Here is a 25,689-nt window from a genome sequence, read left to right as displayed (position 1 = left end):
CTAGCTTGCAGCCCCTCACACCCCCCATCTAACATTAGCGGTGCAACAAAAATGGCGAGGAATATCAAGATTCTTGAGCTTTTGTTTCGTCTGCTCCTGATTTTCAACGATTCAAATGAAGATCCAGAAAAGTAATTTTAAGCTGAATTTTCTTTATAAATGTCCTCAATCATCAAAAATGCCACAAAAACGCGTTAAAAATACAAAATAAGTTTTACATTTTTAAATAATTGCAGCATTTCCCAGAAAACATCACCATTTTTCCTCATGATGGGCAAAATCTAGCATAAAAATGCATTTTTGAGTATTTTTTTATTCAAATCATTGTGAATCAGAAGCAGACGAAAAAAATGCCGTTTAAAAAAAAGATGACGTAGAAATTACGCTGCTCCCAGCATGGGTAGGGAAAGGGGGGGTGGGGTTTCTCTGCGCCATCACCCTCAATTTAGAGGTGAATTTCTAGAAACTATGTTCTAGAGAACGACTCGTTTTTGGATTTGGGCTAAAAACAGCATCATTATAACTGAAAGACCACTAGGAACACTGAAAATGGAGCAGAAGACGATCGGAGTGAGACTTTACTGACAAATAAAATGGATTTGTCAGAAGTTGATTGAAAATCCTCTCCGATGCGGCCACGTTTTGGAAGAAGCAAACAAGCTTCTTAGCTGAAACTAACTGAGGAATCTGAAAAATGGTCGATAAAACAATCGTTAGCTGCAGCCCTAAGTGAAACAAATTGCTCCCTTTTAACTTCTTTAGTAGTTCACTTATCTTGAAGTTTATGAGGTTTTCATATGTTAAATAATCTCTTAAATTCAGCCGTTAAGTTCTGTATTTGGAGAAAAAGCTGGCGTTTGTGACTGCTGTCAGATCTGGATTTGTGTCTGTTTTAAGACTCAGATTGCATGCAGGCCTTTTACTGCACCCTTCCATTCATTATTGATGAACGTACTATTTTGGACTCATGCTTTACTGGACCTTGGAACAGAAGAAGCGGCTCCGGTCGGCCTAGGATGGACGTCCGATGAATGTTTCACCAGTCCAAAACAGAAATTCTTCTTCAGATTTAGCCCCTTTGATTATTTAAACCAGAAATATGTTGGATTTGAGCTGCAGCGCAGACAGTTTTCTGATTTATGGATGACTTTTGCACGTTTCATCTGCAGGATGGAGTATGCTATGGCTTAAATGAATCATGCCTGTGGCGCCGAAGTGTATGCAGCTCAGCTCAGGTACATCCAGGCTCGGGGCCTGCTGAGCTCTGAGCGTCTGCATGCTCCTTCAGACATGTGCCGGCTGTCAATCACCCTGCTCTTCTCCAGCGGCTCCATCCTCTTCCTCCTCTGTGTGCACCAAGCATCTCTTCAGCTTCCCAAAACCTGCGTTTCCTCGCCGATCTTCTGAATGGAGTTGATATTATTAGACACACAACTACGCCCTGACGGGGCAGCGTTTTCACTCCCCAATTAGAAATCACAGCCTCCCGCCTCATTTCCATAGCATCTCCACGGCGGCTCTGTGTGACGCCCTGGGTGGGTTGGATGATCCGTGCGCGGCTGAGCTTTCAGGCGCTCCACATGATTACACACTTCCATAAAGACGATGAGAGCGTCGCCGTTTCACAAACCCACTTGACCTGCGCAGATCTTCTGCCAGAGTGTTTGTGGGAGATAATTAGCTCAGTCATTACCGAAGCCTTTACTCTGTGGATGAAGGTGAAGGAGCTCAGGATGGGGTTCTTTGGTGAAACCCCTTAATGTGAGCTGCTGCTTCCCTTCACAAACAGGACCTGGATATTTGTCCTGGAAACAGAAACTGAAGCTGCAGCGGCTCTGAAATTCCCCACCCTCTAATGCATTTCAGAAGCCTCTTTTGTCAGTCGTCCTGCTCCTCGTCTGCTGAAATCCTGCTGCAGATCCGCTCATCAGACCGGGGGAGCATTTCTGCTCGAAACTCTTCCCGTTCTTTCTCCCCAACGGGAGGTTGGGACGCCCTGAGGTTTTTGCAAACAAGCGAGTGCCGGCAGAATTATGCATGAGAGCATGTGCTGTGGGAGCAGTGACATCCGTGCAACAACTCCACTCTGATGAGTTATTCTCATCCGTGGTGAAGCCTGACCCTGATTTTGGAAATTTAAGGTGGAGTCCGTTGATATTTTTGCACAAAAAAAGTGCTTTAGGATCCAGTTTTAGAGCCTGAAACTAGATGAAAATGTTTTTTTTTTCTGTTCTGCTGCTGAAACCCAACAGGAACTGCAGAGTTAGGATGGGGGGGCAGCAAACCAAATCCTCTGACCTGAAGCCCCTCTCACCCTTCTGCTGGTGGTTTCTCCTCCAAGCTGGGGTCCTCCACCAGAGGCCTGGGAGCTTGAGGGTCCTGCAGTATCTTAGCTGTTCCTGTTCTTTTCTGGACTGAGAGGTCTGAGGTCTTTCCAGGGATCTGTTGTAGCCACTCCTCCAGCTTGGGGGTTACTGCCCCCAGTGCTCCAATTACCACAGGCACCACTGTCACCTTCACTTTCCAGGCTTTCTCCAGTTCTTCTCTGAGTCCCTGGTATTTCTCCAGTTTCTCATGGTCCTTCTTCCTGATGTTTCCATCGCTTGGCACTGCCACATCCACCACAACGGCTTTCCTCTGTTCTTTATCCACCACTACAATGTCTGGTTGGTTCTCCATTACCATCCTATCAGTCTGGATCTGGAAGTCCCACAGGATCTTTGCCCTCTCATTCTCTATCACCTTCAGAGGTGTTTCCCATTTTGACCTTGGGGTTTCCAGTTCATATTCTGCACACATGTTCCTGTATATTATTCCAGCCACTTGATTGTGGCGCTCCATGTATGCTTTACCTGCCAGCATCTTACATCCTGCAGTTATGTGCTGGATTGTTTCAGGTGCCTTTTTTATATACACATTTATATATATTCAAAATTTTAAAATATTTTTCAACTCCAAAGTACACAATGTAAAGAAATATCTAGAAAACATAAAAAAACAACATAAATTTGAAAAAATGTATTTTAAACCTACTAGTAATATAAATATTAACTGTTTGAACAAAATGGTAAACATGGGGGGGGGGGGGATTTCAAAAATATATTTAAAACCTAAAATAAATATTAAGTTTTGAAGTAAATCTGAAACTTTAATTTAAAAAAAAAAAAGGAGGGATGACATAGGCGGCACAAACAACAGTCACTGTTTTGGAGCGGAAATGACATCATCATAAGATCTGTTGCCGTCTGTCAATCATGTCCGGTGGCCAATGAACTCAAAGCCACGCCCCCAAATTAAATTAGGCACAACGGCAAAAATAAAAAAAATCTGAATTGGTACTGAACATTGAGGACGTAGAGCGGAGAAGAAATAAAATAAAGTTTCAAAATATATATTTTTAAATGTTATTGTTCTTACCAAGTTTAAAAGAGATTTACTGCAAACTACAATTTTCTTTTAAAACTATTTTTTCCCCCAAAAATTCCCCCAAAATTACTATTTTTCTTGTTTACAATGTGGACTTTTCAGTTTAAAGCTGTTTTTCAAGTAAAAAAATCTATTTAATTTTTTACATTTACAATGGGATATTACTAATTCCCCTTGGAGCCGAGCCTGATTTGACCCGGTAAAGCTTCTTCTTCTTCCTCTGAAAGCCTTCAGAGCGTCACGTTGGAGTTTCTTCAGGTAGAAAACGTCCTTCCAGGTGATCCGGCGGAGGAGCACCTGAACAATCTCTGCCACTTCAACAGAACAACAGCCAGAAGGCAGCGAAGCCTTCGGCGCTGACCGACGTTTGCAGCTTTCTTGTTTTCTCCCAGGTTTTTATGAAACGTCCAGCAGGAAACGAGTGCAGCTGTGTGTGTGAGGAATAATTCAAAGCTTTGTGGAGGATGGAGGAGGCTGCTGCGTCTGAACCATGTCGCCCCTCAAACAAAAGCAATTTTGCTTTCAGACACTGAAGTTGAAGAAAAATCAATCTTGTGTAGCTCGAATGGGAGCAAAAAGAAAAAAAGAAACTAATGCTTTGATTCTCTGCAAAAGCCTCTTCGTGTGTCTCCTGTTGATCAAATCAGAAGTGCATTTGCATTAAATTGTCGTGCTTGGAGGAAATATTAGCAGAGAGGCCGGCCCCGTGGATTTCTGGGAACTTGGCGTTTTGATGAATAGATGGTGTTTTCACTGAAGGCACAATTCCATCCAAAAGACGCATAATTAATGACATTGCAGCTGTCAAAACCTGCACAGAGTCAAAAAATAAAAAGCTACCTGTTAGGCTTTTCAGCAGCTTAGAGGGGGAAAAAACCCTCAAATGGCAACAATGGTACGTTCCACTTTCATGATGTTCCCTTGAGGTGTCGAGCTCGACACCTCAAGGGAACATCATGAAAGTGGAACGTACCATTGTTGTGCGTCTGGTAAGTGTAGTGAAGTATTTGTGGGAATAGTGTGAGTTTACTGCCGTTGTACGGCGTCCTCACGCCACCCTCTAGTCGTTACTAAAGAGCTCCAGCTTTAGATGAACGGGACGGGAGACCTGACAGCGGGGTGGCGGGACAAACCACCCCAGGACCCAGGGGGAGATGGGACGGACTGGAGACCTTTTTTAAATAACTGATGGGCGTGAGTGACGGACTCCCCACGCAACGGAGACGCACCGCAGACGGACCAGTGGAAATTCAGGGTGAGGCGTAAATCCTGTTGGTTTTGCACTGAGGAGAGCCCACTGCCAAAATCCTCAATTTATTCCATAAAATTCACCTTTTGATTATGTTTTTTTTTAAAACAAATTCTGTTCACATAGAAAACGTTTTTTTTTCAGTGATACAAGCTGAACAAAAATGACTTTTACTTATGAAATAATTGACTTACAGGTTAAAAAGAAACTTCTATTGGCTTTAAAAGAAATAGTCGTTTCTTTGGAGACAAACCGCCTGAATAGATTTGACAAATATATCTGGTAAAAGATCCATTTGAATCCATTTGTTCAGATGTAACAGAAATGTAATTTCAATCTCAGACAAATCTCCGTTCCACATTAGATTTTTTTTATTCAACCTAGAAAAACAAGATTTCCCATCAGAGCAGCGTTCACGCCGCTTCAACGTTTGATCCGCATCGATTCTGGACGCACGCTCTTTTGGGGCGGGTCCGACGCGGCCATCTATGAGAAAACCCCCACCTGTCATTCAAACATCAAGGAGATCAGACCGTAATGCACATCAGAAGGAAGGCCTCGGAAGGGTTTCTGTAAAAAGGGTTCAAATTCAAGTAAGGCATCGGTTGCGTGTGCTCTGTGCGTCAGCGGGAGTGGGAGGAGCTTGGATCAGTGCTTTGGGCTGGCGTCGGGCCCACCGCTGGAGTTGGCTGTGGCTTCAGCCTCGTGGTGCATCTGGCTGAGCTGTTTGACCAGAGCCTCCAGCTGAGGGTTCCCCCCCAGGCCCCTAATGAGCCGGTACGCCTCCACCTCCAGATCCCTCAGCGTGTGCCGGGTGTAGGCGAAGGAGCCGACCTTCTCCAGGTAGTCCACGCAGTAGCGTTTGATGTCCATGTTCTCCGTGCGCTGCCTCAGGATGTTCTGCACCTGGGTGCTCTCCGGGCGCGACCATATGGCGTGGATGGTGGGGAAGGAGAACTTGCCCTCGGTCAGGTCCTCGCAGAAACTCTTGTTCTCGCTGTACTCGCTGGAGCTCAGGTTGGCGTAATCGTCCCGGATCTGGAAAAAGAGACCCATGGTGTCCAGCAGGGGTTTGAGGTCCTGCTTCCACTCGGAAAAGAGCTGCATGAGTCCCACGGCCAGCCCGAACAGCCCGCCGGTCTTCTGCAGCACCATGCTGCGGTACTCCTCCTCCGTGGGACAGGTGTAGGTGTCCCTCCAGTGGATGTCCAGGCCCTGGCCGCGGTGCAGCTCCAGCAGCTGGCGGGTGAAAACTCGCACCGCTTCTGGATGATCCAGAGTCAGGACCTTCTCCAAGCCCAGGAAGTAGACGTAGTTGGCGGAGTTGATGACGGAGGGGATGCCGTAGATGCTGTGGGCCACCGGGAAGCCCCGGCGCAGCTTGGAGTTGTCCTCAATGTCGTCTATCAACAAACTGGCGTTGTGGAGCATCTCCGTCACCCCTATGATCACCTGAGCAACAAACACACATTTATGGCAATTAATATTTTATCCCCTCAGGTACTAATTACACTGAAACTGACTAACTCAACATTTAGTGAGGAAATCTTTAATTAAATTCTAGTTACTCATGTTTTTTGTATTCTTTATTCATGTTACTATTGTGATAAATATAAAGGACAATTTGGGTTTTGGCACAAAAAAACAAAGAGAAACTAGCCTTTTTTTCACTATTGACAGAGGTTCACATGAAATCCTTTCAAAATAAGACACGCGTAGCAGCAAATGTAGTAGTAATGTCAGAAGTGATTTAAAAAAATGCTTATTACCTTTGGTGGTGGATTTCTGCCTAAAATTTGTAAATGTAACCAACAAACATTAAATCAGAGCTAATTAAGTGTCTATAATTGTATTTTTTTAAAACATAAGGCGCTCCTAAAATTCCTGAATTGGTTCTAAAATAGAAAATCCACCTTAATTCTAGCACTTAGTGACGTCCAATTGATTTTCTGTGCTACACAGCATTCAAAAATCTGTTTCAATGTTTTAGTTCGATTCGTCTTTCAACTGTGAATGAGTTCAATAAAGTTTGACTTTTTAACATTTTAATTTAACCCTTAATAACTTTTATTTTTACAGTTATTTTTATAATTTGCCGATCCCCGACCTAAAACACTGGACGCTGCTTTCTCAAATGAATTGTGGTGCGTTTCCTCTTCCAAACAGCAGAGGGAGCCATGTCTGCATCGCTCCGTCCATCGGATGCTCTCCCTGCAGCATCAGCGAGCCGCTTAGGAGAACATCAAGCCCGGATGAACGCAGGGCCAGTCTATGCTGAATGCAAATATCGGGATTCCCCGCCAGGATCAGCAGCAGGAGCCACGCCAGAGGAAATTTCACGAAGAGCCGCCTCGCAGCGCAGCAGCAGCTTTCAACACCAAACAGGTCTTTTCACCAGAATGGATTGAAAAGTTTGGGCTTTTTGAAGGTTTTCAGAGCCGAGGCAGAAACGATATCGACTTCGGCTAGAAGTTGCTCGCATTTGGTCCGTTTTAGGATCAATTAAGGCAGAGACTATGGAGGAGAGTCAGTTCTGAGGAAGATCTAGATCCAGAAAAGCAGATTCATACATCTTTAAGACATTTTGACATTTTTCTGGAGTCCAGATTTCTAAAAAAAAAAGAAAAAAAAAGGACTAAAAAAGTTAAATTAACTGATGATCTTTATGGGAGATATGTTGACATTTTAGTAAAGTCAGCAAATGATTCTGTAAAATGAAGGACAAACAATTGATTTCACTAAAAATAGGAAAGATATTTGGAAATTTAGAGTTTTTGGTTTAAAGAAAATACAACTAGAGCTGATAAGGTTTGAGGTCATGCAGTAAATGTGAAGATCACAGACTTTAAAGCATCAAAAGTGGAAAAACTCTGTACAGAAATCACGGACAGACACTCAGAGGAGAACATAAAAAACCTGCAGCCTTCATGAAACTTCTGTCAGGTGTGACTGAGCAGATCAGCTGATCTTCAGAACTGCACCTTCTTTAAAAAGTGTCAGAAATCTGGAGTTTCTTCAAGCGTATAAAACTCATGTTAGTAATTAGTCTTGGTCTGTCCCACTCTTCCGGAATAGAAGGCCATAAATAAACGAGGAAAAGTCTGCAAGGAGAACAAAGAGCCGGAGGAACGTCCGCGGGCTGCGCGGAGGGACGGCGCTGATCCCATCTGATCCCATCTGGGATGGAATGCGGGAGCCTGTTTCCATGGCGGCAGCCGTGTACGGAGGATGACAGGAGGGCTGCTCTCTGTGTGTGATGGAGTTTGCAGAGATGCTGAGCAGATGTGAACCTCCAAAACTCGAAAAGAAGAATCCAGACCATGGTAACGGCACCTAGAAATGTGGTTTGAACTCCAGGAGCGTCTTTCCTGCGAACCAGGAACAATCGTTTGAATGTTGACCATGGTCAGATTTCTCTCAGTGATCCGGTGCAGCAGTGATGTGAAAGGTGGGATCAAATGGGACAGATTCGTTCAACGGGAAGGAACAGCAAACACCTCAAGAGCTCTTCAGGAGAGACACACGGCTTCATGTTTTTCTGTCCACCTGAAGACACCTCAGCGTGACCTCCGACCTCCTGCTGCAGGACCAAGTTTTCTCCGTTTGGAGAAAGTGTATAAAATATTCAGGACAAAGGCGGAGCTGCAACCAAAGCAGAGCAGAGCGTTGACGTCTTCACGGCTGCAGCCGTCAGCAACTTTGAGGGACAAGTAGAAGGTCGGCAGCTTCAGCCGTTCAAAGCAAAAACCGGAGCAGGTCATCGGAAAACAACGAGGAATGTTCAAAATCCCGCCTGTACGACCAGCAGGAGAAGCTGTAAACTCCACAAACGTGGACATGAATGTCTGGATTTTTCCCTGATTGTCGCCAAGTCTTTCCGGCAAAGGTGGCCCAAAAGTTCAAAAGGCATTAAAGTCCCACAGGTGAGTAACGGGAACAACTCCTTCACTGCCTTATCTATGTAAATAAGATCCTTAGACAGGTTCACACGGGTGGCGTGGGTGTTTAGCCCGTGGCGTTCACACTGGACAAGCAGGGAGGGGCTTCTTCTACTGTTTAATAGCGCACGTCCGCCGCCTGCAGTTGGAGGAGTCTCGGTGTGAAATGTCGTTGAATTCCGTCCGGGGAACAAACTATGCTTATTAATTTCTCCTCCATGATCAATATTCAAACGGTTGGTACCTCCGCAAATTAGAAGGGACGCCTTCCATACGTCACAATCAAATCCCCGACGGGTCAAAGTTTGACCAAATTTAACCGCTGAATGGCCGCACATTTTGCACGTAGAGCCCGAAAACCGTCGTAAAAACGTGTGCAGAATCTGATCCGATTTCAGGAATTTAGACAACAGCTGAAGTTTAGCCTGAAGGTCAAAACTATCTAACGCGGCCGAATTTAGTTAGAAATGTTCTCAAAAAATGTTTTTCTTTATTTTCAAATCCTGTTGTCATCGGCATGTTGGGGAAGAGATTTAATCATTCAGAGATGTTTGGGTCATCTAAAGACGAAGTTTTTAAGTTAAAATCTACACAAAAGAGAGTCCTAAATGTATCTAACATCAAAAAATAAATCCAAACAATTTTTATTTGAACAAAACTAAAATTTTACAGAATAGGCTCAAAGAAATTCAAACTTTTTTATTTTGGTGACATGCAGTAAATAAACTGAGTTTTTGGTTTTAAATCAAGGCTATGAATTGTGGTAGAATAAAGATGCACCAATTTATAAATCAGATCATAAAATGTTTTGATCTATAATTCATAAATCAACTGCTGGAATTTAAAAAAAAGTTTGCATGTACAGCTAAAAACAGGATTTCCAACCAGCCCCACTAAGTTTGTTAAACCGACACAAAAAAAAAAACGCATCTGAAACAAGTCATAATAGTTTCTTACCTGCAGTTTGTCATCAGGAATATTCAACCAGTGGTTAAATGCTTGTGCTAGCTTTGTTCTGACTTGCTTTCCTGAATTCAGAGAGGAAAGTACATCAGTTAGAGACACATCTTCTCTGTTCTGCCACCGTTTTGCCTCAAGACAGCCAGGAATCTGACGGCAGCGTGAGCTAAAAATCTGAATTTACTTCTTTAACAGCAGCACATGCAGAAGGATCCCCCAGAGCAATGAGAGCTCTCTGTTTACACTCTCTCACAACCCCAGCCTGACATTTCCGGTGCAACAAACCACTACAAGCTTCTTCCAACTGCATTTTTTCCTGATTCATAATGATTTGGATAAAAAAAAAAAAAAAACTCAAATGCTTCTTTTTCGTATAGATGTTCTCCAAAAATGCAGCAACATGTGAAAGAACAAAAAACACAGTTTTTATCGGAGTGCGTCTTCAAGACGACACATGAACATGAGCCAGTTCGCCAACTCAAATACATTGGACACCTGTGTTGACATAGTGGTTCATTTGCACTTCTCTCGTTCAAATAAATAAAATCAAATAAAATAAGTATTTCTTTTTCCAAACACGCGAGTATCTGACCGGCTACTTTTGCAAATCCTCAACGCAAGAAGAAAAAATATTAATGAAAAAAACCTCAACTTCACACAAATTCTGCCAAATGACATCTACTAAAATCCGTCCTGATCATTTTGGATTGTTTCTTGTATATTTATTGATTCTATTACCATCAAAACAAAGGAGTTAAGTGGAGCTGTTTCAGCCGCTGAACGTGAAAAAGACTCACCTGGAAGCTGCAACAGGTACTTGTACGGTTCCAGCAGGATTCGGTCAGATGCGGCTTCAGAGGCTCCGGCCATCGTTTCAGGCTAACGTCAACTAGAAGGACCAAAAGAGAAAACGTCACTGTACTTTGGTTTGTCGGGTTGCAATATTAGGTCAAAATGTGAATAAAACAGCGCTTACATCTTAGTAAGCAGCTAAATATTCTTCGTACTTGCACATTTTTAAACATTTGCCACATTTTCATTGTCGATTTAGTTCAAAACCAACAAAACAAAAATCCTACTCTGCACATTACTGCGGTCTGTATACTGATCTAAAATATTCTGTTAGGTTTACACGGAACTGTAGGGGCAAACGAGGATTCATTCCTGACATACGTTAAAAATATAGAAGACTAAGCATAAACGTTACACACATAAGGCATTTCTGAGAATGCATTCAATAAAAATGTTATTTCGTTGAGGGGAAAACATGAACAAGCAGCACATTTGACATGACTAGACTTGTATAAGCATCCAGTTTAGCCGTTTAATCACACGACTGTTGGCAATAAATTAGTTTATTACATCAGAGTAGAAGAACTAAAAACAAAGATCTAGTTGGCATCAAGAAGAAGTCATTTAACAGGATTGATTTAAACAGTGAAAGTGATTTTGACATTTTATTTTGAGATGTAAATTTATTTTTTAACTGATTTTCCATTAAGTTGTAGTTTTTTTCCATCATCACAGAACACTTTCTCGTACAAACACGTTATCAAATGTCACCCTATGAATAAAAACAAAACACATTACAGTGAACACTGCTGGGACACTCTGTGTGCTCTTGACCCCACCCACCTATCAGTTGCTGACAAGCCGCTCGTGAATTCCGGTTAGCCACGCTCCTAGCTAGCTAGCCTTAGCGGACCCACATAAATATCCCGCTGTGTCACCGATGACTTCTTATTATCTCCCACTTTCTTCAAAAATGAACGTCTGCGTTATTCGGAGCTCTCGATATTGTCTCCACATTCACGCGCTGAGCTCATTTTAGGTGCCTGCCTATATCCGCTCGATGCTATGCTATGCTAAGCTTTTAATGTTACAATGGCGCATTGTACAGACAGTTACCAGTCGAGCTGCCTTGAAAGAGCTAGCTTTATAAGCTGCGGTCAAACTACAGAGCAGGCGCAGAATGGTGGCTGACGTCTAACCGGGGTTTCCTTACTGAGTGATTGTTTCATTAGAAAATATCCACTGCCGGATGAAAGCGACACCTCACTGAGTCAATGTAAACAGCACTTTAATGATAATCGGGACACTCTGTAATACAAATCGAACGTACATGGATTTAGTAAATCTGGGTTTTGTAGTTTTTGCCCTGCTTCGTCAGAGCCACTCAGTATCACTGTAGATATTTTTTCTCCCAGAGGAGCCAATCACGGACCACGAAGATGTGCAATTATACTTTTTTATCCAATCAGAGAACAGATATTCGCGTAAGGCGGGAACGTTTGGCCTGTCAATCATTCTCAGGAGAGGGGAGGGGGGATCACGGAGAGACCTATGAGCCACTCAACAAGGCAAACAGCAGCTCTGCGAAAAGCACTTTTATCAATCCGCATCCAACATCAACCAGGGGCTAACAGACGACGTTAAAACCGGACTCCCTGCCTCCATAAATGTTCCTATGGATTATTAACACGCTTTTGTCGAAAAATCGGAGTTTATCAACTTGACAGCGTCGGTAAGTCGGCTTTTGTTCGGTATTTTCAACATTTTTTTCTAGCATGTTTCCCTGCTGCTACCCAAGTCGACCGTGACGTTAGCTAACTTGTTAACTAATAATGTTCTTCGGGGGGGAATGAATGAGTAAGTTGACCGGGCCGCAGATCATTTGGAAAATAGAAGAAGAAGAAAAAAGGAAAAAAAACTTGACAACAAAGTTGTATGGTTAGCCTCCCGGTTGAACGCAGAGAACAGCTCCGCTACGCGGCGGGACCGAAGCAGAGGAATCCTCGTCGTTGCGCCGCTTGTCACGGTGTTCTCCCACCGACCGACGGGGAAGTGAGATTATTCGGACCCGTTTTTTTGTGTGTGTGGCCCGGACCGCTTCGACGCGGCTGCGGGATGGGGGGTTTTAACCGCCGCGCCAACGGTGTAGTTTATCAGGTAAATTGCATTGTCAGTCGTTTCTTTTGTGCAGTCCTCCGCTCTTCGCGATCGACTTGTCCAGTAGCTCCTGGACTCGTTTATCTGTCGTCAAGTCGGTTCCGCGGATGGTTTCCTCCGCCTGACAGATCTAATCCCGGTTCATGTGAGCACTATTGTTGTGTTTAGTTTTATTTTTTCTTTTAACATATCTCCGTAGCATCGCGTTAACAGACTGACCGGACAGAAATCGTTGAGGACTCGGGTTTAAATGGATTCCCGTGTTTCGAGGCGGTTGTCGGTTGTCGGTGGTCGGTCACCGTCTGGGGCGGATGACATTGTATCCTCCGCGGTATTCCGGAGCCACAAAACGGGGGCTTCGACCTTGGCTCCTTACAAAAATACACGTTTAAAAAAATAATTTTAAATGAAGGCGACGTTGCAGCGGCGCAGACCGAGCTTGACCTTGTTGCGAACCGTTTCGTCGACTTTCTTTCTTTGTCGGGAGCGGAACCGCCAGCCCGGTAGCTCAGCTGCTGACATGTTTTCGGGGGAGACTTTTTTTAACGTGTCACCGCCGCCGAGTCGCACTTTATTCAACTTATGGTTGGACATTGCGACACAGCTCATGATTCTGCGTCTGCGGAGACGCTGTTTCTGGAGAAGCGGAAGGCGAACAAGAAGAAAGAAGTCCGAGTCCCGGAGGAAAACGGCTCGGTGAAGAGGCGTCAATATCGCGGAGCACATTTCGGCTCAGAAATGGCGTCATCCCCCTGCTGAACGGCTGGTGGTGTAGTCGGTGCGGCGCAGACGGCGGTCCGGGGGGCTCCAACCGCGTCGTCCCGATCGCCATCCGCGCCTTTGACCGCTCGGAGTGTGACAGGCGGCGGTACGGCAGCGTTACATAAACGCCTTAAAGGGCTCGATCCGCCCGTTGGAAAACACACACACACCCTGGTTCTATCTAGACCCAGTCTGATCTGAGCAGGTTCAAACAAAAGCACGAGGAAGCTGTGCACGCGCGCCCGCCGTTTCATCCATCAGTGATGTCATCATAACATCTTGTTGTGACAGACTGAAACTGGCTCCTTGCTTGTCTCATGGCTAACCGGATCCTCTGTTTTCAGCCCCGGATTTGTGGCTGTGCTCGCGCGGAGGACCCACGGAGATGAAGGTAGGCTCATTCATTCCGCCGCTTCCTGTCATCTAGATATTCTGCAAAACGCCAGGCTCCTCACTCCTCAGCCTGCATGAGGAAGAGGTTTAAAAGCAGACCTATGCACAAAGTAGAGTTCCTCACTTCAAAAAAACTGAAACTTTTCTCTCTGCTGTGTTTTGTGTTTAGAGATTTGAATGCTGAGTGTTGGTCCTTGTTAGAGTTGTGAAGATGAATGTGAGGCCGACATGAATATGATTGGATGTTATTGTTCTGCAATGATGTACAAAATATTATTATGGTCTTATTTTATGTGTTTGGCTTTAAATAATACTGGAAAAGGGACGTAAAACTTGAAGGGATCGTCTATCTGCTCTTGTAGCTCCAATCATCTGTTTTTAAAGTGTTCCCAGTGGTCTTTTAATTATCATTGCACCACTTTTGCCCCAAATCCAAAAAGCCTGTAACTTTCTAGGACATAGTTTCTGCAGAGCAGCAGGAGTTCGTCAGAAATTAGTGTCTAAGTTGTGGGCTGGTCTGTTGACTTGGAGTGAGACTGTGCTCATTTCCCATGATCTGTGTTTACATGGTCTCCCACTAGCCCCTCACACCCCCAACCTAACATTACTGGTGCAATAAAAATGACGAGCAGTAACAGATATCCAGCTGTACAGCTGTGCAAGTGGATGCATCAGAATGGAGCGGAGCAGGGTGCTTGTGGCCCCAGCTATTGTAGTTTGTACACAACGACAGACTTTCATCAACAGCATTTTTTTTGTCTGCTCATGATTCACATTGATTTAAATAAAGTAATACTCAGATGTGCAATTTGAGTCCTAATTTTCTTTATATAAATCCTCCACTGTGTGAAAAATGTTACATCAAAACAATGTTTGTTGGGTGTTTAACAAAGCTCTAATAGCATTTTATGTAATTTTTGACCTGCAGACATTCCGGTCATACCAGAGTTCTAGCGGTGCTCTGTAGCAATAAGAGGAGATCCCACACATCTCTTCTGCACCGTAACATTCGTCTCATTGCTTGCATATTTTATGCATTTCTCTGACAGAATATCAGAAAATGATCAGTGGAGTTATAGAAGTATTGGAAAAACTGGAAGTTTTTCTTTTTGGGAAGCATCCTCTGAAGTCCTTTTGTCTTCAGTCTGTCTCTGGCCTTTTGCGTTTAAATCTGTCAGTTGTTGCCATGTGAACCATCGCTGGAATTGTAACCCACAGAAGTGTGTCACTGACTGTGGCAGTATTTTTAAATACATGCCATTTCAGACCGCATAATAACCACCCCACTGCATCGTGCAGCGAGCAGAACATGTTGATCAGCCTTGGGACGCAAAAGAAGAAGAAGCTGCTGTGATCATTTGTTGTCTCTTTCCCATTAGCAGGGTGACGCTTGTTGTGGTCAGATCAAAACTATGTCACCAACCACTAAAACACACGGGGTCATTAGTTCTTGAAGAGAAAATGATTAAAACACGATAAGGACAACTCAAGAGGCGGACAAACATTTGATGTGAAACAAAACCTCTTCATACATGTACATTTATTTCCTCTGGTTTCATGTTTTGATTATTAAAAAGAAAGTCGGCTCTCTTTATGATGAGTGCACAAATATGACATGAAGGACATTTACTACTGGATCATTTATTATTCCCACTTCTGGTCTGGCAGCTGTGATGTTTGCATTTTCAAATCTGCTGTTATTAATACAACATAATACGATTTATTTTTTTAGAGCGCTCAATTTAGCTTTTAGTTGATTTTAACTGCTAATTTATTCTATTAGTTTTAGTATAGGCTATTTTATTTATGTATTTATTTTAATTTTATGCATCTTATTTTCAATTTTATGTTTTTTTTTTTTTGTTTTTTTTTATGTTTTTAATTTTAGCATCTTATGATTTTAGCCCCAGTGTTTCTTGAGGGGATCTTTTCCTCCAGGGATTGCCGGCTTGGTCAGCGGTTGTTGCTGCAGTTGTTGCCCTTGCTGGGGCGGCAGGGGTCTAATTTTACAGCTTTTGGCTGTGAAGGGGACCCTGGTGTTGTCCCGGTCTGGGTGGGCACTGTGGCGATATTCCGGTGGCCGGGCTGGCTCCTGGTATGAAAGGATTCCCAGATACTGTTTCCTCACAGCAGAGCCAAGCCATACTTGTTTATTTATTTATTTATTTATTTATTCTTTTACAGTTACATAGTCATATTTCATTGTACGTGGGAGCCATGGGTCATGTGGTTTAATGGAGGGGAGTGGGAAGGGTGAAGGGTGGGTTGGGGTTTTTATTGTAATGTTGTGTGTTTACTGTTTTTAGTGTTAAAGTGCTTCGAGCTGCACAAAGTGCATGAGAAGCGCTATTTTATAAATAAAGTTTGATTTGATTGATTTGATTTAATAACAGTTTAGTTTTTTTTATTTTCATTTTCTTTCTGCATTTCAGTCATTGAGCTTTATGGGATTGACCTAACTTTACCAGATATTTCCATTCAAAATGTATGTATTTATTAAGAATGCCTATATGTTCAATATTTTAAAAGTTTAGGAGGTTTGTATTTTTTAAAAGCTATTGGTGTAACTGTTATTATTTCAGATAGAAACTGAAAATTACAACAATGACAGAATTAAAGTTGTGTATCTTGGTTTAATAATACAGTATTTGTGAAAAGTCTAATTCCTTTATCAAACCAGAAGCCAAACTCGTCCTGATCCTTGATGTTTATAACATTGTCTAGCTTTGTGGTGGGACTGAAGGCTGCTTGAGGGGCTTATTCCTGCTTTTAGTTGAGCTTCTGCTGCTATAGAGATGGTGGACACCATGTGGTGATGCAACAGAAGGTACTTTTCTGTCCATAAATCCTTACAGTGCAAAGTACTTTATGACAAACTGCTGTTTAGCTGATCAGAGGACTTCAGATCTGGATTTATTTCACAAACTCGATCTAAACAATCCGTGCCAAAGTGGTGGCAGATTTTGGTCTCTGGTTGGCCTCTTTGACGGGGAGTTTTGTGGCTCTTCCATTTAATGCTTTAAATATGGGAGAAGAAGTCGTACTTCTGGTTTAAAAGCAAGACTTTATCAATTAAAGGTACTAACTAGTTTTCTAGTATAAAGGCAGTTTCACTTTTTCTCTGGGGGTTTCAGAGAGCAGGTCGCTGGCTTTGTGGTCCTCTAATGTGGACAAAGACTTGATTCACAGCAGGATTATTTTATGTGAGTTGAGCTGGGAGGAAGTCTTAATTCTTGCTCCTTTGTTTAGCGTAGGTCCTTTCTCCGTCTTACACAATGTTTTAATAAGAAAAAGCAGTTATGTATTCTTAGCAGAACAAAAAGTTACACACTTTAAGCATTGCAGTTCTTTAAATAAAAGCATTGTTCCATAATTAACAGGTTAACTTAATTTAAAAAAAAACAGGTTTTCTGTCAATATTCCCCAAACTAACCCAACAATTTTCCCAAAAGGGAAAAACTAACAAACTGAGAGCTTTTATTACAATGTTTTAGCTTAGAATAACACTTTTCATACGTTTCTGCATAGAAATGTGTTTAAGTGAAGGATGTCAAACTAAAGCTGTTTTAAATGAATAAATAAATATCCAGAATGAACTCACTTGAGCTAAGTGCAGCAATTATTAATCAATCACTGTGTCCAAGCAGTTTTGCTTATTTAGGGGTGCACATAATTAACAGTGATGAAAGTCTTCCGGGAATTCCCGGAAATCCGGGTTTTTGAGCAAACCGAACGTACTTTCCGGGAAATAAAGACCAGGGGCCTCATTTATAAAACTTTGTGTAGGATTTGCGTCAGAAGTGGCGTACGGATGAAACATAGGACGTGCGTACGCACAGAAATATTCGGAGTTATAAAACCGTGCGCACGCACATCCTACGCATCTTTCCCTTAATAAATCACAACCAATTCTAAATGCTGCGCAGCTTTAGCGGCTTCATGACACGCCCATAGTTGCCCATAAATAGTCCGTGAAACGCCCACAAATTAATATTCATTGATTGCGAAACCATGGCACACACGGAGAGAAAATCAAAAAAACGTAACTTCACTCAATGTGAAGTAGAAGTTATCATTGGCGAGGTAGAAAAGAGAGGAATAATGTTGTTTGGAGGGCACAGTGTGGGCATTACTAATGCTAAAAAGGCACGTGAGTGGCAGACGGCGGCAGACGCCGAAAATGCTGTAGCCTCACAACCTCGGACCGTGGCCGAAATAAAAGAAAAGGTCGGACATCAAAGTCAAGGCAAAAAAACGTCTAGCGCTGAACCCCCCCCCCCCCCCACACACACACCCGTGTCTGCCACGGGTGTGTGGGGGGGGGGGGGGGGGACGACACCGGAGCTGACCCCTCCTGATGAGAGACTGGTGACAATAATTGGGGAATCCCTTTTAAGTGGAGTGGTGACTGAGGCGCAGGGGGACACAGACGCGCCAGATGCACCGGGTGACACACCCCCAAAAGCCCGCAGAGGAAGTCGGAACCGGCTCATAAGCCACTCGTCCTCGTTTGCCAACAAGTCTCCTTGCTGTCTAAAGATGCGTTCACTCCGAATTCTTCCATTTGCCACATCTTCTGAGAGCGCAAGATCAGCCATTGTGCGTCATTACACATTGTGATGGGGCATTTTATTTCCATCTATTTAATTGCATCTGACAAGCAACAGATGTCGGGAATAATCGACGTGGAAATGGGAAATTGTTCAGCGCAAATGTAATTTCTTGTTGCTTTCTGAATGGTCGAGACATTCGTTGTTTTATCAAAAATAAAACAAACTAAAGGCATATGCATGAATACCATAATTCCGTACCTTATGAAGAAATGTTTTACTATGAAAACAACTTTCCCCAGTGGACAATTAATGCATCTCTCTCTATCTATCCATCTGTCTGTCTGCACCTCTATCTGCTCCGCCAGACGGAAACATTGACGGGAATGTCAGTTTTTTATATTATTTCCTTCTGTTAACTATATTATTTATGAGGATGAATTGCACAACATGCCAATATTGCAGAACATATTTCACTTTTCTTTTTGCAAATAAGTGTTCAATTGAATTTCTGTTGTAATTTTCGTTTGATTTTTTTTTGTTTGTTTCACTGCTGATCGGTCCAACGGGTGTTCGTGTAGCTGTTAATTGTCAGACTTGCTTTGTGAAGTCTTCATGTTATTTCTGAGAGGCAGTATTGTCATTTTCACTTTCACGTGTTTCTTCCATCTGCCGACGGCGTCGCCGTTTCTCATTTCACCCGTTTTTGTGCGTACGCCTGGGTCAGAGCTTGCGTGAAGGACCGCACATTTTCCCGTCAAGTTTGCTTTTTATAAATCTCAACTATTGCGTAGAGAGTGGCGTACGCCTTCTTTTGTGCGTACGCAACGTTTATAAATGAGGCCCCTGATCTCTACGGACAAATCGCTTTCCGGATTAAAAAATGGTCTGAAATCAGCTAATTTTAGCTTTATTTTCTATATTTCTCCGCAGATCGCTTCCTCTATGGTCGTGGCCATCTCTCGTCTTCCCGGCCTAATTGACCAATGACGGGACGTTTTAGTTGCTTTCGGATGCGTCGACGGGTCTGATTGGCTCTGTCTGCACCACGTGGTCAGCGTGACTTGCTTCCCTAGAGACCAAAACTGGCGGACCCACGCTAAACTTTCACAAACACATCTGAAGAGTTTGCGATCAAATTTGTGTTAAAATAATGGCAGGCATCGTCATTATTGAGCGTGGTCACGACCTCAGTTGTGAGAAGACGATAAAAAACAAATTGAAGTGGTCTTGGCTGGAAAAAAAAGATTTTTATGGTAGTGTAGGTCAAATACTTTTTTGTGTAAAATAATCTCAAAACCACATTTTGAAATAATTTCAATTTTAGTTTTGAGTTTCAGTTTTTATTTTGAATACATTTCTTTATCTAATTTATTTGTATTTCCTAATTACCATGATTTAGTTCAGTATAGTTGACATTAATTATAAGTATTTGATAGTTTGGACCCGCACTCCCTTAAAAAACAATGTTTACAATGTTTAGCTTAGTTTGTATGTTTGTTTTGATATTTCCCAGATTACTTAGTATTGGTGTTAAAGAATTGATGTATTATGTTATAGAATTATAGTTTAAAGCAGATCCCATATTTTGATGTAATTATAGTTTGAGAAAACAGTGCAAGTGGATGTTGTACATCAGTCATTTCTAAAGCAGAAATAATGTATAAATAACTGAGGTATTTTCATAGAATATCATAGTTACTGGTGTTCTTTTTGCCATTTGGGGCTTTGATGTTACTATATTTTAGCAATTGTATGTTTTGCAGCTTTAAGGAAAAGCGTAGATTGTAGGATTGTGTTACTTTGAGCAATTTTTCAAATTCTTTTTTAGGACCAGCAAGTCCTTAATGGAGAGTCAAACTAGGGGTTTGAATGACAAATCATGATGCTCCAATTAGTCTTAGTTTCTTGATAAAGAAGTGAATAACTAGCTGCCAGAATGCACCAGAATGCATCTAAGACCACGTATTTTTCCAAAATTTTGCTCTGTGCCCGCCATATCGCTCAAAAAAAAAGTTCAGGGATTTTTTCCTTACCTGACTTTCATCACTGAATTAAGCAAATGATGTTTTAAATCTAACAATACAGGACTGGTTTGTGTGTCTCTTTTTATTATTCACATTTTAAACCTCTAAAAGTTGAATTGCATAGTGATATTTTAAAATGCGTTGTTCAACGGTTGATTAGTTTTGAAAGATAAAAGCCGTTAGATGCAGATCCATTAATAAAAACGGCTTTTTACATAGACGCGTGCACCTTTCTGCTTCTTTTTCGGCCGTCCTCCTGTGCGGTTCTGATCCAAATCCTGCACCCTCGGTATATTTTCCACGTCGTATGAACCCTCAAAGTCTGTGTTGATTGCTCCTCTGCTGGTGAGATCACTCACAGCCGCTCAGTCATCTCCTCTCTTTTTCCTTCTTCACTTGAAGCATTAAAAGTTTGAGCGCAGTTTGTTTTTCTCCTCATAACTGAAGGCTTCACCCATCCAGATAATAGAGTCCTTTTTCTTTTCCTGACTGTAACTGAAGGCACAGAGGCGGGGAATAATCACTGGAAACTACAAGGCTCCAAGTGTTTGTGCTGGCATGTGAGCATGACAAATGGAGCATAGGCCTGGTTAACGTGTTGTTACTACAGCTGTTAGGATAACCTAAGCCCCCGCCCTCTTGATTTAAAACTCTGAGAACAGCTTCCCATGGAAAAGGGAAGCATATCCCCCCTTAAGCAGGAGTGGAAACGTGGAAAAGGAAGATTGGGTTTTCTTTGGAGGTGGAGTTCAGAGGCTCTCCAGCCTCAGCAAGAACTAGGGAGCCGGTGGAAATGGCCGCTGTGTCATGTGAAGCTGGTGTAGACGCGGGCAGATGGCGCTCAGGCCGAAGGGTAATGAGATGTTTATCTGAGAGACGGGGACGCTGAAGTGCACTGGACTCTGGCCCTGAACGGCATCTGTCAGAACCTGGGGGTTGCAGAGATGCATGTCCTCATTTGACTGTAGCTCCGTTCCCCCATCAGCTCCCGTAGATTAATGCATCGCAGGGGAGCAAATCGACCCCGTGTGTGACTCCTCTGTAACTCTTTGATGGACAAACAACACATTAAACCGCTGCAGTCACATACTGAACACACAAAAGCAGCAGCTTCATTAGATAGGTGAGCAGCTGTTCCAATGAATGTTCCCACCAAAGATTTCCTCCTCTCTTATGTCGGCCATGAACCTGAAGCTCTCAGACCGTTTTCTGGGCTTCTGAGTCCAAAAAGAAACGTATGAAGCTTGTCGTTGCAGTTTGAGTTCAGCTGCTGTCAGGTTGTGAATCTTATTGAGCAAAAACAAAGTTACAGTGATGATGCTGGGAAGGCAGGACAGTTTCTTTTAGAATTAAGTTTTTAAAAACCAGGTCTACAACAATTTCTAATCATGATTTCATTTCAATACCAATGCCTCATTTATCAAAGCTATTTTTGTGGTCGCTGTACAAACAAAGAGGTGTAAACAAAGCCTAAACTGTAAATTTGTTTAATGTTGCAACACGTATCTATACCTACATGCTACTCTGTGAATAAAAATATTACTGGTGCCGCAATTCTCGAATTGAAACCAAAACAAATGAAATGATGGGTTGTGGGAAAAAGGAAGTCTTTGCATCGTTGCTGCATATTTGCATGTGTTTACATTGAAAGTGTCTAACACATGTTTTGTGTTACATTACAGCTGGCTCATCATTAGCCAGAAAGGGTTTTCTTCATCGTGGCTTTTTAATTGACAAAAAAAAAACATTTCTAAATTTTAATGGTTTTTGTTGTTGTTTTATAATACACAAATATAATTGAAGTGTTAACTGAATCGCATTGAAAGTGAATTGTTGCATCCCTAATAAAGATAAAACTATAAACATAAAGAATGTTTTTCTAGAATCTTTAATTGAGTCCATGAAGAAAGATTGTAATTCTACCAACGTTTTGTTCTCATCATTCCTGTTTTTTCTGTTTCACATCAAACTTTATCTGGACTTAAGAAAGTATCATGAGTTCAGCGTGCAGTTGTGAAAAAGCATTACTAACATCTTCAAACTGTAATAAATAACCAGCCAATGAAAAATAAACTGTCAATAAACTAACTCCCGAATTATTGAACTGGAGACATTCAATCAAAAGTCAATTTTGGTTATAAAATCTTTCACATAAGTGGGGATTAACAACTGGACAAAGGTGGTTCTTCATTCCTAATAACCAGGATTTCTTAAGTTTAAAAAAGCAGTTTGTTTTACAAAAATACAGATTAAAATCTGTATTCCTTCTCTAAGTATAGATTGATTGTGTATTAAGTTGATTGATTTTGTTTTAAACCAGCCCTAGAAAGACGTCAACACAAACTTTTTGAAGTTAAGCCAAATGAAAACAAGTATAACTCAGGATTCACTTTCTAACCGTTTGTTATGCGTGTGTTCAGTAAACAAACTTAATATAGAATCATTCCAAAAGCCCATCAATCATGTCAGACAAAAAAATAAGTGTTATTTAAGGTGAAAGGATCAATTAGTTTTTCTAAGGTTATAAATGTTTTCTCTGCCGAAATTCTATGGAAGCGATTATGTAGCATAAATAAAAAGCAAAGTCAAAACCAGAAATGCTTTTTCTTTTTCAAAATGAAGCTGCATTTTTTGACTCAAAAATATAATAAAAAAGAAAACCACCAAAATGCTTTTTCATTTCCTTCCTCAACACAGCTTATTCTGTCACTTAATTAAAATTAAAATTAAAATGGTATTTGACATTTCATTTTCAAGACGTTCTCTGGTAAATGTGTAGCATAATTCATTTAGAAATGTCTAATTTGACAATTAAAATGGATTAATAGAAATGCTTTTTAATTTTCAAAATGAAGCTGCATTTTTTGACTCAAAATTAAAAAGAAAAAGCAATACTTCAAAATGCCTTTTCATTTTATACTTCAACCCAGCTTTTTCTGTCACTTAATTAAAATGATAAATAAAATAGTATTTGACATTTCATTTTCAAAAAGGTCCATGGTAAATGTGTAGCATAATTCATTTAGAAATGTCTAATTTGACAATTAAAACGGATTAACAGAAATGCTTTTTAATTTTCAAAATGTAACTGCATTTTTTGACTCAAAATTAAAAAGAAAAAGCGATATTTCAAAATGCTTTTTCATTTTATACCTAAAACCGCTTATTCTGTGTCATAATTAAAACGAAAATGCAAAGAGGGGATTGCATTTGCATTTTAACATCCACCTCGCGCACCTTGTCACAATATTCATTTCGAATAAGCATTAGCAGAGGGGAGGCGGGGCGATGACGTCACTGCTTTCTCCGTGTGTCCGGCTGCTGACTGACGCACACACACACACCAGGAGCAGACTGTGTTAGCGGCAGAGACGAGGGTTTTTCAGTGAAGCTCCCGACGATCGCTGAAGGCGGAAATGCTGCTGCGATCTGAAACCATCATATGAATTTGTGTTTCCAGTGGTGTCCAGAACAAAATAAAGACTGATTCCCACATATTTACAAATTTATTTGCAGCTTCGCGGTGAATTTACTGTTTGATGACAGCTGGAGCCCCATCAATAGACAGCAGATTTCTCCATGCTAAACGTTGCTGGTTGGACCAAAACACTCACTCAGCGCGAAGCTGCAGGAGACTATCTTCATAATGTGCTTTTATTACAGTTATGCTAATATTTTACGGCCTGCTCTGCTCGATCATATGTTTTTAAATCCGTGCGGTCAGACGACGCTGAAGTTGACTTGCGATTCACAGCTTCTGATTCGCGAGGGAGCTAAAGGAACATTCTGCTGCATTTTTCACATTAAGATCACCTAAAACCGGGTCCTGTTCAAAAACCGCTGGACCTGGACTGCTCAAACCTGGATTCCTGGATCTTAATAAATCAAACAGCAAATTCACCGCAAAGCTGCAGATAAATGTGTAAATATGTGGGAATTACATCAGTCTTTATTTTGTTCTGTACACCACTGGAAACACAAATTCATATGATGGTTTCTCAGATCGCAGCAGCATTTCCGCCTTCAGCGATCGTCGGGAGCTTCGCGCTCCGCTGTGCGAAGGCAGCTGGCGGTCCGAAGAACAAAAGCTTGTCCGCTGTGCGTCCGGAGGAGGACCGCAGAAGGCGGACATGCAGCTACTTAGTCCTGAGAAGCTGTGGAAACTCATCAGAAGTTCACAACCATCACAAAACCCTCGTCTCTGCCGCTAACACAGTCTGCTCCTGGTGTGTGTGTGTGCGTCAGTCAGCAGCCGGACACACGGAGAAAGCAGTGACGTCATCGCCCCGCCTCCCCTCTGCTAATGCTTATTCGAAATGAATATTGTGACAAGGTGCGCGAGGTGAATGTTAAAATGCAAATGCAATCCCCTCTTTGCATTTTCGTTTTAATTATGACACAGAATAAGCGGTTTTAGGTATAAAATGAAAAAGCATTTTGAAATATTGCTTTTTCTTTTTAATTTTGAGTCAAAAAATGCAGCTACATTTTGAAAATTAAAAAGCATTTCTGTTAATCCATTTTAATTGTCAAATTAGACATTTCTAAATGAATTATGCTACACATTTACCATGGACCTTTTTGAAAATGAAATGAAATGTCAAATACCATTTTATGTATCATTTTAATTAAGTGACAGAAAAAGCTGGGTTGAAGTATAAAATGAGTGAGAATTGTAGTGCTGTCATATCAAACACCATCATTTTTGCTAAATAGCCTTCCTCTGGTGGTTTAACTGGACATGTTGGCCTTCAGATATTGTAACTAAATGACAATGTCGTAATGGATCTGTTAAACATGAACATCTAAAGGAAAAATAACAAAACCTTTTTTTTAAAGACCTACTCTAATGAAACTGGTGTTTTTTATGGCGTTCCATGGCCGCCATTAATTGATTGAGCTCAAAGACAACTGAGCAGGTGGATTCAGGAACTGAGTTCAGGAACTGGGGGCGTAAATTTGGGGGACCTTGAACTTGAGGGAGCAAATTTGCATGTCAAATCCGGCGAGGAGGGACTTTCATTTTTTTAGAGGCTTTATTTGAAAAAAAAAAAAAAAGTTGGATGTAACGTGGATAAAAACGTTGACAACGGCCCAAAACCTATGTAAGAACGTGCAGCGCGTTTATTTTTGTGATGAATGTTTTTCTCATGTGAAAATCACTTTATTAGGTAAAAATACATATAGACTTTAGTTAGCCCGAGACAGAGCTACTACACGACTCAAAGTACAGGAAGATGTATTAGCATGTGGCTAACACATGCTAACAATTGAGCAGCATCTCTCTGTTGTTGATTTAATGTTGATCTATTTTCCTTCATTACATGAGTTTTACCTCTTTTGGGGTCCTGGGAAGATGATTGGGGGGAACAGAAATCAAAAGTTAAGTAAGACACCTATGTTACTAACAAACAAACGGATAAAATAGAATAGGT

The 25,689-nt window shown here is 41.7% G+C and overlaps 2 protein-coding genes across 11 annotated transcripts in view; one reads left to right on the top strand and one right to left on the bottom strand.

Moving 5' to 3' along the window:
* Positions 1-5,028: 5,028 nt before the first annotated feature.
* On the bottom strand, positions 5,029-12,860 carry ggps1 (geranylgeranyl diphosphate synthase 1). 4 transcript variants are annotated; one of them, XM_020709763.3, is made up of 4 exons: positions 12,742-12,860; positions 10,371-10,462; positions 9,571-9,641; positions 5,029-6,127 (listed from the first exon to the last, which is right to left on the bottom strand). In XM_020709763.3, exons 2-4 carry the CDS (start codon positions 10,441-10,443, stop codon positions 5,324-5,326), a joined length of 948 nt encoding a protein of 315 aa, XP_020565422.1. In that variant the 5' UTR covers positions 10,444-10,462; positions 12,742-12,860; the 3' UTR covers positions 5,029-5,323. The 4 variants fall into 4 exon arrangements, with proteins under 4 accessions (XP_020565422.1, XP_020565421.1, XP_004077529.1 ...); XM_020709762.3 differs by lacking the exon at positions 12,742-12,860 and adding an exon at positions 11,482-11,526; XM_004077481.5 differs by lacking the exon at positions 12,742-12,860 and adding an exon at positions 11,209-11,351.
* Positions 11,572-25,689, top strand: part of arid4b (AT-rich interaction domain 4B) — a 43,462-nt gene continuing 29,344 nt past the window's right edge. For 4 of the 7 annotated variants that reach the window (XM_078931538.1, XM_078931536.1, XM_078931535.1 and 1 more), the window contains exons 1-2: positions 11,572-12,097; positions 13,629-13,675. In XM_078931538.1, the coding sequence (XP_078787664.1) occupies positions 13,670-13,675 (6 nt within the window). In that variant the 5' untranslated portion in view covers positions 11,572-12,097; positions 13,629-13,669. The other 3 variants (XM_078931537.1, XM_078931533.1, XM_078931534.1) reach the window with 3 other exon arrangements.

The sequence above is a fragment of the Oryzias latipes genome, chromosome 15, assembly GCF_053564925.1.
Source record: "Oryzias latipes strain Hd-rR chromosome 15, Olatipes_Hd-rR_3.1".
Classification (NCBI taxonomy): Eukaryota; Metazoa; Chordata; class Actinopteri; order Beloniformes; family Adrianichthyidae; genus Oryzias; species Oryzias latipes.
This window is presented reverse-complemented; position numbering and strand designations above follow the sequence as displayed.

Excerpts from the sequence above, each read along its gene's own strand:
- ggps1 (XM_020709763.3), bottom strand. The coding sequence starts at position 10,443 with ATGGCCGGAGCCTCTGAAGCCGCATCTGACCGAATCCTGCTGGAACCG. Across the intron at positions 9,642-10,370 it reads GTACCTGTTGCAGCTTCCAG|GAAAGCAAGTCAGAACAAAG; the intron begins GTGAGTCTTTTT and ends CTCTGAATTCAG. Across the intron at positions 6,128-9,570 it reads TTCCTGATGACAAACTGCAG|GTGATCATAGGGGTGACGGA; the intron begins GTAAGAAACTAT and ends TTTGTTGCTCAG.